General features: G+C 40.1%; 1 protein-coding gene and 1 pseudogene across 1 annotated transcript in view; both read left to right on the top strand.

The window, feature by feature from the left end:
* The first annotated feature begins 3,658 nt into the window (after window positions 1-3,658).
* LOC128573966 (Y-box-binding protein 1-like) lies at window positions 3,659-4,631 on the top strand (annotated as a pseudogene).
* Window positions 4,632-14,063: 9,432 nt separating this feature from the next.
* SPTLC3 (serine palmitoyltransferase long chain base subunit 3) overlaps window positions 14,064-18,481 on the top strand; it is a 207,542-nt gene continuing 203,124 nt past the window's right edge. The window contains exon 1 of the mRNA XM_053574493.1: window positions 14,064-14,452. Within this exon, the coding sequence (XP_053430468.1) occupies window positions 14,336-14,452 (117 nt within the window). The 5' untranslated portion in view covers window positions 14,064-14,335. The remainder of the gene's footprint in view (window positions 14,453-18,481) is intronic.

Here is an 18,481-nt window from a genome sequence, read left to right as displayed (position 1 = left end):
GAGAGGGGAAATGGAGGAAAAAATGGGGAGTGACTATTAAAGAATATAGAATTTCCTTTTGGGGTGATAAAAACATTCTAAAATTTGTGGCAGTATAGTTGATGCCATTTCAGAACTTGATATAGGCCTGTTCAACATTTCCACTTCATTCTGACTAAGTCCAGGGAGGTAGCGTGCTTCCAAGTATTGATCTATTTCCTTCAGATTTTTGAATTTCTGAGATTAGAGTTTCTTATAATATTCATCAAGAATTTTTTGAATTTCTGAGGAGTCTGTTGTTATTTCATCTTTACCATTTCTGTTTGATGAAATTAGAGATTTTACTCTTTTTTTCCTGGTTAGGTCAGCCAAAGGTTTATCTATTTTATTGAATTTTTCAAAAAACCAACTTTTTGATTTATTAATCTGTTGTATAATCCTTTTGTTTTCAATTTCATTTAATTCTACCATAATTTTGGTTATTTCCTTTCTTCTGCTGGGTTTGGGGTTGGAATGTTCTTTTTCCAGTTGCTCGAGATGTCCCAGTAAGTTGTTAACTTCCTCTCTTTCCATTCTCTTCAGGAAGGCTTGCAGTGCTATAAATTTCCCTGTTAGGACTGCCTTTGTGGTATCCCAGAGGTTCTGATAATTTGTTTCTTTATTGTCATTTTGTTCCAAAATTTTGGTAATTTCCTTCTTAATCTCGTCTATGATCCAGCTATCATTCAGCATAAGGTTATTTAGTTTCCATGTTTTTGTATGAGTATGCAGATTCCTGTTGTTACTGAGTTCAACTTTTATTCCATGATAGTCCAAGAAGATGCAAGGAATAGTTTCTATTCTTTTAAATTTGCTGAGGTTAGACTTGTCACCTAAGATGTGATCACTTTTGGAGTATGTTCCATGGGCTGATGAGAAGAATGTGTATTCAGTTTTGTTAGGATGAAATGTTCTGTAGATGTCTGTTAAATGCAATTGTTGGATGGTTAAATTTAAGTCTAAAATTTCTTTGCTTAGCTTCTTTTTGGAGGATCTATCCAACACTGCTAAAGGAGTGTTAAAATCTCTGACTGTTATAGTGCTGGAGGAAATCAAGTTGCTCATGTCTGTTAGAGTCTCTCTTATAAATTGAAGCAAATTCTGGTTGGGTGCATAAATGTTAATAATTGAAATCTCATCATGTTGAGTGTGTTAAACAGTTTGATGAAAATATTTCAGGTTGCATATAAAACCAGCACATTGTACCCCATGATTGCATTAATGTACACAGCTATGATTTAATAAAGAAACTAAAATTCATAGCAGTGGAGGTTGTACAGTTCTATAAACTTAGTAAAGACCACTGAATTGTATATCTTGAGTGAATTGTATTTGAATTATATGTTAAGAATGCATGTTTACAAAAAAAATAAAAATAATAAAATACAGTCTTTGAAATTTCAAAAACATTATAAGCAAATGTTTGATGATATATTTTTGCATTCAAAACAAGCTAGGTTGTAACTTACCCACATCTTGCTTGTGGCTCTTTACAGGAAGTTTTTTCCTGTTATACATCTGTGATTTCTTCATGATTTTTGTCACATTAACATAACAAGAACTAGAGACCAACCACTTGGAAATGGAATAAGGGAAAGTTGTCAGGTTCCCACACTGGAAGAATAGGTTATATACAGATTTGATATATCACGGATTAAAGTTATGTACATTACTTCACTTTTTGAAAGAAAAAAACATTCATTTGGAAAATAATATGACATGATTAAGTGTGTCAGCAATATCTTCTGGAAATTTAACTTGACATGGTTATTGAGCAACCAACATCCTATTCAAAGGTCAAAATCCAGTTAATATACAACCCTCCCTTTTCACCTGTATTCAGAGTAGGCTGAATTCGCCACAATGTGTATATGTGTGTGTGTGTGTGTGTGTATGTGTGCGTGATTTGAGTAAAGGGAAACATACTATGATATTAGTAGTAACAATTTTAAGATTTTATTAAATTAATGTTATTTAGCAATAAGAATAAACAAATTACAATTACACACAATGATATGGAAATATCTCCCAATCATAATATTGAGCAAAAGAAGCCAGATATTAATATACAGATTCCATTAATCTAAAACCAAAAAGAGGTCAAGCTCATCTGTGCTGTTAGAAATCAGGGTAGTGGTTATCCTTGGGAGAGTTGGGACTACAGGGGAACATGCTGGAACTTCTTGGGTATTAATGATGTTCTTTTCTTGTCGGAACATAGTGTCTACATTTTCACAGTACACAGTATGAAAATTATGAAGTTAGTCCTGCCTTTAGTTTTTATCATTTAACATATTTACTGGGCCTTGAAATTCAAGAAAAAAAATATTTATAGCAGCTCTTCAAACTGTCATGAATCAACAGTTCAGGACAGAAAGAAAAAAAAAAAATCAGTGAAGTCAAACCAGGGTGAGGAAAGCAAGAATTCCATGTGTATAATGAAGCTCTCAGGGTTGGCACTATTCAACTTTGAATCACAGCTTCCTTATGGTTTGGAGAGGAGAGGTAAAGGAAAATAAAACAAACTGACCAACTTTGAACCTGAATACTAAGCTGTTATTTTCTATGCTTTTTTTCTTTCCACCAAGCAAAAGAATAATTCATTTGATCACCAATTACTAATTAATTGTGATGATTTATCTATTCATTTTTGAAAAAATGCTGTTCAAATATTTTAGTATTATGGATATTTTTAATTTCACATGTCTGTGCCTTGCCTCATCACTAGATTCGTGATCATTAGCCTCTTAAATATCAAATATTCCATTATGCAACTAACATTCTTATTCAACATTCTATAGCCTATCCTCTATATAATATGGTTGCAAAAGTTGCTTTGAATTTTTTTTGTTAAGACATTTATACTCTACATTTAACAGATTTGACATGTACCCTTGAATATAAATGTCTTAACACAATGATTAAGTAAGTGAGCTGAAGGCTATATTAACCAGTTTGATGTAAGCATTCCAAATTGTATACAAAATCAGCACATTGTACCCTATAAATGCATTAATGTATATATGATTTATGTATTTATGATTTAATAAAATTAAAAAGGGGGAAGAAAAAAGAAACAAATTTTTGTTATTGGTTTGGGTTTTATTATAATTGCTTTTTAAAAAATTTTTCTTATTTTGTTTTGCTTTACATTTAAACCTCAAAGCTAATAGTTTGCCTTTTCTTGAGGAGCCACAAGTCTTGTAATGCTTTAACTTTTAAAGGTAGATTGTAGTTTTCAGCAATTTTGACTTTAAAATAATCCAGTGTTATACATTAGAGGCACAGGGCTTAGAAGGAAAATTGATATTTATTGAAACTGCTGTATTGCTCAGTATTTTTTAACTACCTTGGAGCTGTAGCCAAACCATTCTCTGAGCCTCAGTTTTTATTGTGTAAAATAGAAATTTTATTATCTATCATTGTGAAGATTATTGGTAAGACTAAATGAAATGTGGAAAATCTTTGAGAAACTATCTGGAATATGGGTCAAGTAGGATATGAAAGTTGTCACTTAGAGTTCGATTGGTAGCGGGGAAGGAGAGTGGACCCCAGAGAGCCCTGAGCAACCCCACCGCCGCCTGGCACGTCGGGAGGAGCTGCAGCTGCCGCAGCCGGCCCAGTCACCATCACCGCAACCATGAGCAGCGAGGCCGAGACCCAGCAGCCGCCAGCTGCTCCCGCCCTCAGCGCTGCAGACACCAAGCCCGCACTACGGGCAGCGGCGCAGGGAGCGGTGGCCCAAAGGCCTCACATTGCCTGCGTGGGGACAAGAAGGTCATTCCAAGGAAGGTTTTGAGAACAGTCAAATGGTTCAATGTGAGAAACGGATATGGTTTCATCAACAGGAATGACACCAAGGAAGATGTATTTGTACACCAGACTGCCATAAAGAAGCAATAACCCCAGGAAGCACCTTGGCAGTGTGGGAGATGGAGAGACTATGGAGTTTGATGTTGTTGAGGGAGAAAAGGGTGAGGAGGCAGAAAATGTAACAGGCCCTGGTGGAATTCCAGCTCAAGGCAGTAAATATGCAGCAGACCATAACCATTATAGGCACTATCCACCTCGCAGGGGTCCTCCACACAATTACCAGCAGAATTACCAGAATAGTGAGAGTGGGGAAAAGAAGGAGGGATGGGAGAGTGCTCCTGAAGGCCAGGCCCAGGGATGGACAGCGCTCCTGAAGGCCCAACAAGCTGGCCCTACCGCAGGGGAAGGTTCCCACCTTACTATGTGCAGAGACCCTATGGGCGCCCACCACAGTGTTCCAACCTTCCTGTGCAGGGAGAAGTGATGGAGGGTGCTGACAACCAGGGTGCAGGAGAACAAGGGAGACCAGTAAGACAGAATATGTATCGTGGTTATGGACCAATATTCCGCAGGGGTCCTCCTCTCCAAAGAGATACAGCCCAGAGAGGATGGCAATGAAGAGGATAAGGAGATGAGACCCAAGGTCAGCAGCCGCCTCAATGTGGTACCGTCGCAACTTCAGTTACCGATGCAGACGCCCAGAAAACCCTAAACCACAAGATGGCAAAGAGACAAAAGCAGCTGATCCACCAGCTGAGAATTCATCCACTCCCGAGGCTGAGCAGGGCGGGGCTGAGTAAATGCCGCTCACCATCTGTACCATCATCTGGTTTAGTCATCCAACAAGAAGAAACAAATATGAAATTCCAGCAATAAGAAATGAGCAAAAGATTGGAGCTGAAGACCTTAAGTGCTTGCTTTTTGCCCGTTGACCAGATAACTAGAACTATCTGCATTATCTATGCAGCATGGGGTTTCCATTATTTTTACCTAAAGAAGTCTTTTTTGGTAATAACAAACTTTTTTTTTTTTTTTTTTTGTAGAGACAGAGTCTCACTTTATGGCCCTCAGTAGAGTGCCGTGGCATCACACAGCTCACAGCAACCTCCAACTCCTGGGCTTAAGCGATTCTCCTGCCTCAGCCTCCCAAGTAGCTGGGACTACAGGTGCCTGCCACAACGCCCAGCTGTTTTTTGGTTGCAGTTTGGCCGGGGCCGGGCTTGAACCCACCACCCTCGGTATATGGGGCCGGCGCCCTACCAACTGAGCCATAGGCGCCGCCCATAACAAATGTGTTTTTTAAAAAAGCCTGGTTTTTCTCAATAACGCCTGTAAAGGTTTTTAAATTGTTTTATATCTGGTCAAGTTGAGATTTTTAAGAACTTCATTTTTAATTTGTAATAAAAGTTTACAACTTGATTTTTTTCAAAAAAGTCAAAAGACAAACTGCAAGCACCTGTTAATAAAGGTCTTAAATAATGAGAAAAAAAAAGAAAAAGAAAAGAAAGTTGTCACTTAGATGCCAAAGAAATAGCTTATACAGAGACAATCTGAAATTTGGTGATACACAAAAATTAAAAAACATACAATTATTTTGATTAATATATCTTCTCATAATAATTGCTATCACATTTTATGCATTTTTGAATTCTTGTAAACCTGTTTCGGAAATACTTTCCACTCATTTTCTTCATGTTCTATAAGATCATGAACAGCGTCTTCAGGGCTGAAGAACCTTCTTCTGCATATGAGAATTTTATTATAGAGAATATGAAATAATCACACAGGGTCAGGTTAGGACCATAGGGTGGATGAGTCATTAGTATAACCCCTGTGGACTCAAGGAACTGAATGGTGATTTTGGCTGTGAAAACAGATGCATTGTCACGGTGCAAGATGATCCTCTGCAATCCTGTGCTTGGCTGCTGTTCTTGATGCTTCCTGAAAACTTTTGGTAGGCACACTGTTAGGTACCACTGAGCAGTAACAGTCCTTTGTTCCTCCAGAGGAACTGTTGTCACATGACCATTTTTAGAGAAGAAAGTTGCCATCTCGGGGCCTTTTCACTTTGTTGGTGGATTTTCATCAGGAAAATTTCACACTGTCAACTGATGCTTATTCTCTGTATCAAAATGGTAAGCCTGGGTTTCATCACCAGTAACAATGTCAGAAACTTGCTTCCCTAACTCTGACCAGCTTTTCTTCACACCATTCAACATGGATGTGCTTTTGCTCCTCTGTCAAAGTGTGAGGCACCCATCAGGATGAAACTTTCCTGACTCAAAGATAATCATGCTGGATTCTGGCCATTGCCAGCGATCCAATATTAGTGCCACTTCAATGTCCTTAAGTGTCACTTCCCTGGACTGTTTTTGCAAACCATGTTTTCCACAGTGACTGTGCCCACTCCTCTCTTTGTTTTCAGTGAAGTTCAGCCTCTTCCAAATTCTTAAAACCACTGAAAAATTGTCATGCAGAAAGGAGTAAGTAAGAAGCCCATTGCAAACACTCAAGGCTTTGAGACTTATTTAACCCACTTTTAAAATCATAGAAAATCATCCTGTGAAAGTGCTCTCCTCCCAGCTTCATAGCTAATGCCAATCGAGTGTGGCATAGAGGGAAACAAATGGGGCCCTCCCAGCAACACCGATAAACCGAGAAAGTTGAAACTTGCACGTGTGAATCAGAAAGGACTTTGCTGTGAACTGTACTTCTTGGAAGTGAAATAATGGACCATCACACAGTCTGTCTCAGAACTTTAATAGTGACATTTGTACTATAAAAGACTAATAAGTAATTTTCAAACAGTAAAAAATTTGACTTTTATATAAATATAAAATGAACACATCATTAGTATGTAAAGATGGAGCCAATCTTAGCACTCTAGAAAGCCAAGGCAGGTAGAGTGCTTGAGTTCATGAGTTCAAGACCAGCCTAAGCAAGAGTAAGATGCTGACTCTAAAAAATATCTGGGCATTGTGGTGAGTGCTTATAGTCTCAGCTACAAGGGAAGCTGAGGCAAGAGGATCACTTGAGGCCAGGAGATTGAAGTTGCTGTAAGCTATGAAGCCACAGCACTCTACCCAGGGTGACAAAGTGAGACTCCGTCAGAAACAAACAAACAAACAAAAAAAAAAAACCACAAGACTGAGCCAAATAAGAATTTGAGTAACATATATAAATAGATATATATAGAGAGACAGGAATTCAGAAATGGATTTCCTAGTAAATGACAAAGTAGATAGTGTCCGCTTGGCATTTGGATTATCTTATCAAATTTGCAGAAATCAATTGTCTCTCTACCAGAAAAAATTCATTTGCATTACTATCCACAAGAATAGTTTTCTACACATTAACTTTTATCCCTGACAGAATTTTAAAATAGTCACCAGAAAATCAATGAAAAAGTGCATACTCCTATAGTATCCAATCACCCGCCCTCCCCAAGAGTTCACTAGACTGTTTTGCCCTTCTCTGAAAGGACACTTGATAATTTCATTTGCCTATTTCCAAGTCTTGGGCAATTTTTTCTTACAAAAGTATCTACTATGTATTTCAGCCTATGTACATGTAGCTGAATGGAAACAATTTGAAATGTTGAGGCTCACCATACATCTATTTTAAATGCTACCCCAGGATAATAGATTTGCTTGCTTGCTGTGTGTGAATTTTTGTTGTAGAATATTACTCTCATGTATTAAGTGATGGGGATTATCACTTTCTCCTTCACCTCTCATCCTAGCTTTTAAACTGCTTTATTCTCATTCCACTAGGAGGTTGAAGTTACAGAGTAGAATACAGAGGAATAAAAAATAATAAAAACTGCCTCTTTTGGACCTTTGTTTTCCAAATATGAAGTCTTCAAATAAACATGAGGACACCCTGAGTGACAGCAACAGGTTTGAGAAGAAAGGTATGATCCTAGGGGACTAGATAAGAATGTTTCCTGGTTGTGAGCAGGGCCACCAGAAGAGAAATCACCAGCAGAGGCACAGGCAGGTGGTAGGGGTGGGGCTCTCCCTGCTTTCCAAGCAGTGTCACTATGAGGACACAGCTGCAGAGAGAGTGTATGTGGATGGGCCATAGGCACACTACTAGGAATTCTTTTACCTAGCCTAAGAAGGAGGGGGCAGAATGATCCCCTTGCCTTCCCACGTGGCATAAGAAAAACAGACAGAAAGTCACTAGAGCTGAAGGGCAAAAGAGGAAACAACAAGAAGATGCTTAGGAGCAAATCTCAATGACCAAAGACACTGGCATCTTTCAAGCCTGCTGTTCCCAGAGCAACCTGATTTCATGACTACTCCTGCAACTAGACCAATGAATGGAGATTACCTGAACAACCTGGTGGAATTGGAAGTGGGGAGTGGGAGCAGAGTGGGGAAGGATCCTCAAAATCAAAATTTAGTTTACAGAGTGTGTTACATTTATGACTACTGTAGTTAGAGACATTGAGCCCCCAGTAGACCCAGTGCTTGTCACCCCTTGGGATCCTCGCTGCTGAACCTCACTTAATATCAATATCAAAAGGCTTAGCCACAATCCCTTGGAATCTTAGAAAATTTATCCCTCCCAAGACCCTAGGATTGCCTCAAGATTTAACTCTGAGGTCAGGAAAAAATTTGGATGTGTTTAAGTGTCTGGGAACCCGTGGGACTTTTGAAACCAGTGCATACTCCAAGGAGTATAAAAAGTTCTACTCACATTTAGGAGTCCAGATAGATTGCCTGGTAAATTGAGTGACAGGTTACACGAATGGTAGAGATGCCTACCACAGAGTCTATGCATTCAAGACATCTGGAAACAGATTTTAAGCAACAGGACTAAAAGCACTTTATGAACATTTTTTGAGAGCCTCTCATCTTTACCTATATCACTGCCTTACTATGGCTGCTGCCATATTCCCTTGAACATGACAAAGGTCACCCTGAGCTGTCTGTAGCTGAGACCAGTAATGGTCTTTGAAATCTGCATTTCCCTCTTTCCTGGACACTGGGATAGACTGCATTTCCCAGCCTCCCTCACAGGAAGTGTGGACATCTGATTGAGTTGCACCCAATGGGATGGGGACTAAGCAAAATGAGCTGCTTTCAGACCTATCCCATAACCATCCCACAGGCCCATTCTACTTTAGCCTAGGAGAGGGTGATGACCACAGTAGTCTTGGAAGCTATAACCTGAGAATGGCACTTGGGTCACATCAGTGTGGACATAGGACTAAACTGAATAGCAGGGTCTCTGGGTTACTTGGGTAGAAGTTCTAAAATATCTGGGATATTGGGGCCACAGTCCCTTCGGTTTGCAGGTCCAGGTCACGGCCAGGCTCACACAGAGCAGGGAGGAGGAAGAACCCTATAGAGGTGCCTCCTTTGCCAGCATTGGTTTGTGTGGTAACCCTGGAGGTGGGAGCTTCAGTAGCTGTGGCAGCAGCAGACAGCAGCTCCAGCAGCCCTGCAGCAGCTGCTCAAGGCCTGTCCTGCCCTCTGAGGCAGCCGTGCCTAAGTGGGTAGGCGTGCAGCCTTGGCCCCCAGCATCCCTCTTTCCACCTCCGGGGAAGACGTGGCACCTCAGCCCCCAAGCTTCAATCCCAGACCCGAAGGGCAAGAGTGGCTGGGCTTTGGAGGAGACTTACTGACAGCCCCCAGGTTTTCTCCTTTGATGGGTAGTGAGACTAAGGGGTACTGCCAGGGGTGGGGATTAGGAACCAAGTTACTGGCTAGGGGCTGTTCCTCAGTCGGAATAGATGGTGAGAAGCCCCTAGTGACCTTACACTGACCTGGTCTTTTGGGGCCCATTATCATGTAATCAAACTTGTACATTTCTACCCCCATGTGTTTTTCTGGAAGGTTCCAGGGAGGACACATGTATATTAGTAAGTTTTGTTATATAACCCCAACCTGTCACCTCAAAGGTGGGTAGCCATTGCCCATCCTGGGGGTGGGAGGAACAAATGAGTTAGCTTATTTAGTCTATGACAGTAGGGGTTCAGATTCAGGTCTCTTCTCTGTCTTGCTCTTGAGATGTATTCTCCTTATACTTTGTGTGCTTTTGTTCTGTAATAAACACATATTGATGTTGATCAGTCTGTCATCAGCTAGTACCAGTGCTCATTTTTGACAATGGGAGCCAAGAACCAGGGAACACCCTCCTCCACGGGGACCTAACATGTTCAGCCCTCTAGATGGGAGACTTTACATCAGTCATAATTGGAGCTTGTGGACATTGAACTTTCCTCTCAGCTCCATGAATGCCATTTAATCATTAGTAACAATACTTCTGCCAAAAAAAGAAAGAGAGATGCTAAAATTTTGTACCATAAGCTTTGTGATGGTCCCTCCTGTGATCCTTATAATAGCCCTGGGAGGTTGTGATCCTTCTTTATGGATGGAAATAAACAAAATCCAGATTAATTTGCCTAATTCCCCCAGAGCCAATTATCCATATCATCAAGCTCCCAACTGAGGATGATTTATTTGACAAAGACCATCCAGGCCATTGTCTTTTATAAGCCAGTTCTTTTACCTGTCTTTTCTATATTCAGACAAATTAACTTTTTGGTACAATTCCTGTGATGAAACGATATATAAAGTGTCAGGACCTGTGTGTACAGGGACATGGGGATGAATGTGTTTTCACCATGACATAAATACCTAATTGACATAACTCATACAGGAATGTGATGAGAGCTACAAGAAGGACAGAGGTGACTTTCAGGGAGATTGCTCTCTGTCTTCATTCTTGTCACATATTTCTTGTATGGCACCAGGAAAAAGCTTAGGGCAGAACAAGCAGACTCTCTGGGACTGGGATGCTATGTGAAGTTTCTGAGACTCCAAAGCTACTGGTTGCCTTTCCTTTTTCTGTACCATTGCCTCTCAGGTCAGTAGGTTAGTGTCAACTGAGGAAGGTAACTGTACTAACAGGGGCAATCCAGCAGTCCACAGACCCTGCTTGCAGCACCTGTGTGTGATGCCTGCCACTGGAAGGAGGGGGCTGGGAGCACAAAGTAAATACAGTTTTCTCTCTTCAGCCACAAGGGACTTAATTCTTCAAAATCTTCTTGATAGAAAAATTGACAGTTAAACAACACAAAACCTTAAAACTCAAACAAGTTTAGATTTGAAAAAATTTATTGAATTGTACCTTAGGATTTGTACATTTCGCTACGTTAATTCTACCTTAACAATAATAACAAACAAACCACAATCAAATGTAGTGCTATGAAGTTACCAAACTGGTTAAAATTTTTAAAAGACTGACCATATCGAGTGTTAGTGATGCTGTGGAACTGGAATGCTCAGGAATAATTGTCATATAGACTGGCACAAACACTCCTATCTTCCAAAGTTGAACATAGGCACACCTTCCCAGGGATTCCTCTTCTAGGGGCATATCCAACAGAAATGAAAATATGTGGCTGTCAAAATGTATACTAGAAAATTCACAGTAGTAATAGTTTTAATAGCTAAAAAATGGAAACAACATATATGTCCAATAATAGAATGGACGAATAAATTACATCATGTTCATAAAATGAAATACCTTATGACAATGAGAATGAACAAATTACTCCTGCCACTATCTCACACATAACAATGGAAGAATCCTGACAGTAAAGAATGCATAGTGAACAATTCTGTTTATATCAAATCATGAGACAGAACTAATCTATGGTGATTGGAATTAAGATAGTGGTTTCTTGGGAGGATCAGGGAGTAATGAGTAGGGCAGGGAATGAGAAGGACTTCCAGGTGCTAGAAATGTCCTATTTTATCATCTGGGTGGCAGCTACCACTTTTTGAAAATTCACTGAGCTGTACACTTGTAAATTAAACTACAATAAAAAATTGCTTAATGAAGGTAAATTAGACTACAGTAAAAATTTTTATGTAAATTAGACTATAATAAAACAATTGCTTAAAGAAGGTTTGGGATGCACAAATTGAAAATGAACCTATGAAAGCTTTTAAAAATATAATTTCAGCCTATAATCCTAGCACTTTGGAAGGTGGAGAACTTCAGGAGGATCACCTGAAGCCAGAAGTTTAAGACCAGCCTGAGCAGCAGACAGAGACCCTTGTCTCTACAAAAAAATGGAAAATTTTGCTAGGAGTAGTGGCATGTGCCTGTAGTCCCAGCTACTTGGGAGGTTGATGGAGGAGTTTTGCTTAAACCTAGCAGTTTTAGGTGAGCTGTGATAATATCACTACACTCTAGTCCAGGCAATAGAGTGAGACCCTATCTCAGAAAAAAATAAATAAAATAAATAAAAATGAAGATGCACATTTTCTACATTCTTTAAAAGAAAACACTGACAGCAATAAGTTAAAGAGATCCTCTGTGACCTTTTACAAGTGTTTGTTCATTACTCTAAATTAAGCTCTGACATCAGTTTACAAAAACATGCAGCAACAACAATGAATGCCATTCAGCAAGATGCTTCCACATATTGATGCAAATACAACTGTGAGACACTGATAGACCAAGATTATGAAACCTTACCAAGTTGTTTGTACAGTGCTGCCAATATAGATGACAGTGGCCAGTTCATGAACTTAATTGTCAGACCCTGTACATGAGAAGAAAAAGAGGAAGGAGAATGGGGATTAGAGGAAAGAGAAAAGGAAAAATGTGAAAAGAGCAAATGGAGAAAAAGGAAAGAAGAAAATAGAAATAGAGAAAATATCTAATACTTAGAATTTAGTTAGTTTTATCTCAAAATTCTTATCCCCAAAATGGCTCTGAATGGGTCAACAGAGCTCAGTTAAAGTAACATGATGTCTTTAACTAGTGTTTCTAAACAACACGAGGCATTTTGGCCAATACTGCATGGTAATTGGTGCTATCTCCTGTTTCTTCATTTCTCCATTCTGTAAGTCCTAGAAGGAAATACACCTGCACAGGTTAACCTCTCAACTCCCAACATGATAAGCCATGGAAGAGAGAGACCAGTGAAAAAGATATAGTTCTGCTTTGATTACAACTGACAGTAGTTGAGAAGAATGTGATAAACATTCTGAGTTTGAGACACAAACTGGGATAGATGCACTTGGTATTAAGTAAGTCCATCTCTTCACTTTGCCCCAGGGTCTTGTCTTATTCCTCCAACACTCCTTGGGTTGGAAAAAATAGGGACCCTCACATATGCAAATCATGACTAGGAGAAGCATCATCCTGTCCTGGTATGAAAACCACAACATTCTGGAGCATAACCAAACCCTGCCCAGGGAAGCTGAGGACCAAGAAACAAGGCTGTGACAGATCACTTCTGTCTTTTTTTGCTTTTGTTTGTTTGTTCTTGTCTATTGCTCCAACCCAGAGGTTTCTTTTCTTCATGCCTGATGTTAAAGCAGTCCCTATTAAGGAAAACTAGGAGGTTGGGCTTAGGGAGACTCAACAGCCTGCAAATGATTGACACTCTCCAACAAACCATGTTACCACAGCGCCATTTATTTGATGGTAATAGGAAGAAACAGACCTCTGGTGATTGGTGCCTTGAGAGAACGAGAGTTAAAGTGTAAATCAATCAAGCTCCAGAACTGGGACCCTGCAGTCATCATCTGCATAACAACACATGTGTCAGCAACAAACCCAAAGCACAGCCAGACTTTCCTACAACCCCAGCAGACATCAGTCCACCAAAACTATTTTGTCTCATTTTACAAGTGACAAAACTGAGGCATAAAGAGGGTAAATATCTCCCCCAAAGTCACTTGATAGAGATAATGCAGTCATGATGAGAAACCAAATCCTCTGTCTTAATGGAATTCTTAATGGGTTAGTACCCCCCTCATTATATCACTGGTTATAATGTTAGCTGGGTTTTGAATGTTGTTTATTATTTTTTTATCATTTTAAATCATAGAATCATTTCTAAATACCCAGTTCACTTGCACACGCACATTGTTGTACAAGGGTTCATCACCAAAATCCTTCATCTGCCCCACTTGAAACTCTGTACCCATTAACCACTAGCTTCCCTTTTCCCCTCTGTCACCTGAGTGTTATTTTACAGCACAATGAAATCTGTTTTTTTTTTTAATTTGATTTATAATCCAAAAATATGTAATTACAGTTGCAGGAGAAAGGGAGCAGGGGAAGAGATCAATCAGAACTCATGCTACATAGAAAACTCTCTGTGTGTGTATCTTTAAAATACTCTCCACCTCCCAGCCGCTTCCTCATACTTTGCCACTGGGTAGTTCAGTCCCTAGGTTTCCTGAGTCCTCAAGAGGAGCCAGCATGGGCAATCTCCTTTGCCGTTTTGAAAGCAGGTTTGTTGCCATGGAGTTCACATTCTGAGCAGAGTTGGGGAGTATAAAGGTAACAGTTTGTTTTTAGTTTCAAAGATCTGGCAAATAGATAGTTTGCTGCTCTTCTTCTGGAAAATCCTGATTGGTGAGATTCCTTCAAGAGCTCAGCCCCAACGTGTTTTATCCCATCCCCTCACACTCTTGAAAACAAGTTTGCAGAGACCTCTGAAGGGAAAACCTGCAGTGCACCAATGGCTAATCCTGGAGGTGGTACTGTTTGCAATGGGAACCTTCACAGTCACACCAAGCAGAGCAACGGCTCACAAGGTGGAAAGTGCACAAAGAATGGAATCGTGAAAGAAGCCCAGGTAAGAGGCACTCAGCCCTACCGTACACTGAATGTTTCAATATTTCTTTGTTAAGCTATTGGAGCCCATCCTAACTTTATGCATGCTCTTCTTAAGGAGTGTTTTTATGTGTTTTGACTCTTCAATTCAGCTAATGTTTGAGAGTCTCAGGCTGTGTGGATCTCTGTGTATCCTGTCTTGTGTAGAGAAAAAATTTTCTCCTTAATCCACACCTAAAATTTTGGTAGCCATACAGGATACACAGAGATCCACACAGCCTGAGACTAAAATACAAACATACCTACTAGACTTTTCTTTTCTCTCAACGTTTTTTTTTTGGGGGGCGGGGGCGCGGTTGGGGGGGAGAAGGGCGGGATTGTGCCGGCTACAGCTCTTCAGCTCAGTCCATCCAGAGAACTGCCACATTCATCATGCTTCAGGGGCAAAAGAGGAAGTGAAAGTACATTTTGCTGAGATTAAGTGGTGGAGTGGTAGAAATGGCATTCTTCCCAGGGACATGAGAAATGTCTCTCTGGTTGAAAGGCAAGTTCTTTCTGGTGTTTAGCACAGCATTGTCATAGCTCACAACTTGATTTGAGGCCAGAGTCCTCCTTTGAAACTTGACATCACAGACATTCCTTTCCCAAGCTCTTCAGAAATCCTGGCTCATTGTGACACGCTGCACCAAGAAACCAAAACAGCATCTTTTAAACAGACTTTTAAGTGTTTTCCCACTTGACACTTTTTTTTTTCTCCTGCTGTGTCAGAATATTTGAGGGGTAAACTGAGGAGGAGAAGAAAGAGGAGGAACTCAAGAAATGTTGTCAATTTATTCTAAGAGGGAGCCTGCCCCTGGTAGGCCCTCTGTGAAGACAGCTCCCTCCTCCCCCAGGATGCCCTGTGGCTGTGCTCTGAGCAACAGGGGTGAGCTCACCTGACATATGGGCAAATTTGAGTAGCAAAAGAGGTAACTCCCTGTTGGGAAATGTGAAGCCACCTAGGAAGCCCCATGTAATCCTCCATCATTTGATCAAGAAAGGCAAATTGTTCTCATAGCACAGGACAGGTAGGGCTGGTGAAGCTAGTCCTACACACAGTGAATTCAATTAATGGGTCCACATGGGAGAGGCGGAACTGCTCTGGAGTCTGGGTTGTGTGTAAAAAGGCTGCCCCCCAACACACACACACACACACCAAAAAATGTATTCCTCTCGTAACAAAAGGTATTGCTCTAGCCTAGGAAGTGTAAACCCGAAATCTGGGGTCTGACTTCTCCCACTTAATTACCTGGAGCCCAGACGATGTGAAGAGAAAGTCCTCAACTCCTGTCATTTGCATGAGGGAAATTGTAGTGATGTCCAACAATTATTCATCATAAATTGTCGATTCAGACCATTGCCCAAGGTGTTCCTCGCCCCTGAAATACCTGTAATTCACTGGTTACTTGCCTCTCCACCCTCTGGATCATTCTGTCCCTGAGGGCTCTCACTTGGGCAGAGATCCATAATAATATTTTTCCATTTCTTTATTATATCTTGGTTTTCTGATCACATTCTAATGTTTGATGTTAATAAACACTAGTGTTACAACCACTTCCAAGTAGGGATGGAACCCGGGACCTTAAATTAAAGATCCATTACTAAGTGTGCCTATAAGACTGTGAATGTCCTTGGACATTGAGACTTCCCGAAAAGTCCCTGAAAATATCAGGACTGCTTCTGCCTTTTGTGACAGCTCCTTCTAAAGGGCCATCCAGAGCCTGTTGGCTCAGACATATTTAGGTGTTGCTACATTGAAATTGGCTTGCACTGAAGGCATTAATTATAGCTTAAAAAATATTTTTGGAAAAAAAAATCCCTGCTGAGATCATAGTGTCATGAGGCAGACAAAGGCCTATTTTCCTCTCCTTAATGTGATGAAAGTGTCCTTATTATTCTCATGCTAAAAACACTCAGCCTCTGGTTTTACTCCATTTTGCACTGGGCCCTTAGACAAACTAAGTCTTTTTTTTTTCCCCACATGTCTACTGGGCTTTACAGTGTGCAGGGATTTTGTGAACTTGCCTTATCTAATCACTCCTTAATAGAGAAGCCATTGTCCCCATTTTACTAATTAGGAAATGAAGGCACAGAGAGGAGAAATGACTTGCCCCAAATCATACACCTAGAGGGGCCGCATTTGGGGGATCTGACAGACCTGTATTCTAATCTCACCTCCACCTTGACTATCCCTTAATCTCATCTGTAAAATGATGATAGTGTTGCATGAGTATTACGACAATGCACATAAAGGGCTTGCACGTGTCCCTACAACAGAGATACTCAAAAAAGCTGATTGAATAAATGGATGAATGTTGCCCTTTTGTGACTTATTTCCCTTTCAGGCTGTCCTTGATCACTTTCTCATTGAATATTGACTCTCGCAGGGAATATGGAAAACCTTTAATCCCAATTGTGCATCACCAAAGACCCCTTTATTTTTCCCCACTCAGTGACCCACATAATGAAAGCTGGTCTACCTGCCATATTCTCTGGATGGCCACCTTCCTGTTTCATAAATAAAAAGCACATGTGACTATCAATCTTGGCTTCTGGAGAACATGCATATGGAAGTGGTATAATTCTAGTTAAAATATCATTTTATAATTAGATATTAACATTTATCAAGCACTTACTCAGAGCCAGGTACAAGTACTTCATAAGATCTTTTGCCAGCATTTGAACCCAGGTGATCTGACTCCTGTGCTCTTTTATTTTTCAAAGGTGGGTGTTAAAGTCTCTGACTATTATGGTGTTATGGGATATCATATTGCTGAGACCTCTTGAGGTCTGTTTCATAAATCATGGAGCGTTTAAATCAGGTGCATAAATATTTAAAATTGAAATGTCATCTTCTTGTATTGTTTCTTTGACCAATATAAAGTATCCATCTTTATCTTTCTTAACTTTAGTTGCTCTAAATAAACTTGTATCTGAAAATAAGATCGCAACCCCTCCTTTCTTCTGATTTCTATTTTCTTAAAATACTGTTTTCCATCCCTTAACCCTGAGTCTTGATTTGTCCTTTAAGGCTAGGTGTGTCTCCTGGGGACAGCATATGGATGGCTTGTGCTTTTTTTTATCCAATCAGCCAGCCTGGGCCTCTTCATTGATGATTTCAGCCCATTGACATTTATTTAGAGAATTGATAAGTGTGGTGGAGTTTATTCATCTTATTTTGTGAAAGTCTATCGTGTAGTTTTATCCTTCGTACTATTGTGGAAGCTAAGTTTTGACCTTTAGGTTCTTGGAGTTTACTTTGCTGGAGGTCCATTGTGGTGGTCAGTGGTGAGAATAGGGCTATGTATTTCCTGTGGAGCTGGTATTGTTGTGGTGAATATCCTCAGTGCTTGTACATCCATAAAAGATTTGATTTCTCCATCACTTTTGAAGCTTTGTTTATCAGAATACAGAATTCTGCCCTGAAAACTTTTTTGTTTAAAAATGTTGAAAGTGGATGGACCATGCTCTTCTGGTTTGGAAGATTTCAGTTGAAAAATCTGCCATCATCTTAATGGCTCTTCCTTTGTAGGTCGGTTGGTGCTTACTCCTGGCTGCTTGCAGAATTTTTATTTCATCTTGACTTTAGACAAGTTCATTACAATGTGTCTTGGACAGGCTCTGAGTTGAGATGACCCAGGGATCCATATCCATCTGAAAGAAATGTGTTGGGATCTTTAGTAAAATTTGGGACGTTTTCATTTATGATAGTCTCCAGTAGGACTTCCATTACTTTGGGACAATCTTCTTCCCCTTCAGGAATCCCTATTATTCTTATGAACACTTCATGGAGTCTTGTGGTTCTCTGAGTGCCTGTTCTGCTTTCTTTCTCTTCTTTTCTGCCTCTTTAACTACCTGGGTTAACTTGAAAACTTTATCCTCTAGCTCTGAGGTTATCTCTTTTCTATGGTGTAACCCATTTCTGATACTTTCTACGCATCTTTACATTCCCTCATTGTTTCCTTCATTTCCTTAAGCTCTGCCATATCCTTTCCATATTCTATATATCTCT

This window comes from Nycticebus coucang, chromosome 21 (assembly GCF_027406575.1).
Source record: "Nycticebus coucang isolate mNycCou1 chromosome 21, mNycCou1.pri, whole genome shotgun sequence".
NCBI classification, from domain to species: domain Eukaryota; kingdom Metazoa; phylum Chordata; class Mammalia; order Primates; family Lorisidae; genus Nycticebus; species Nycticebus coucang.
Note: the sequence above shows the minus strand (reverse complement) of the source record. Positions and strands in the feature narration are given on the sequence as shown.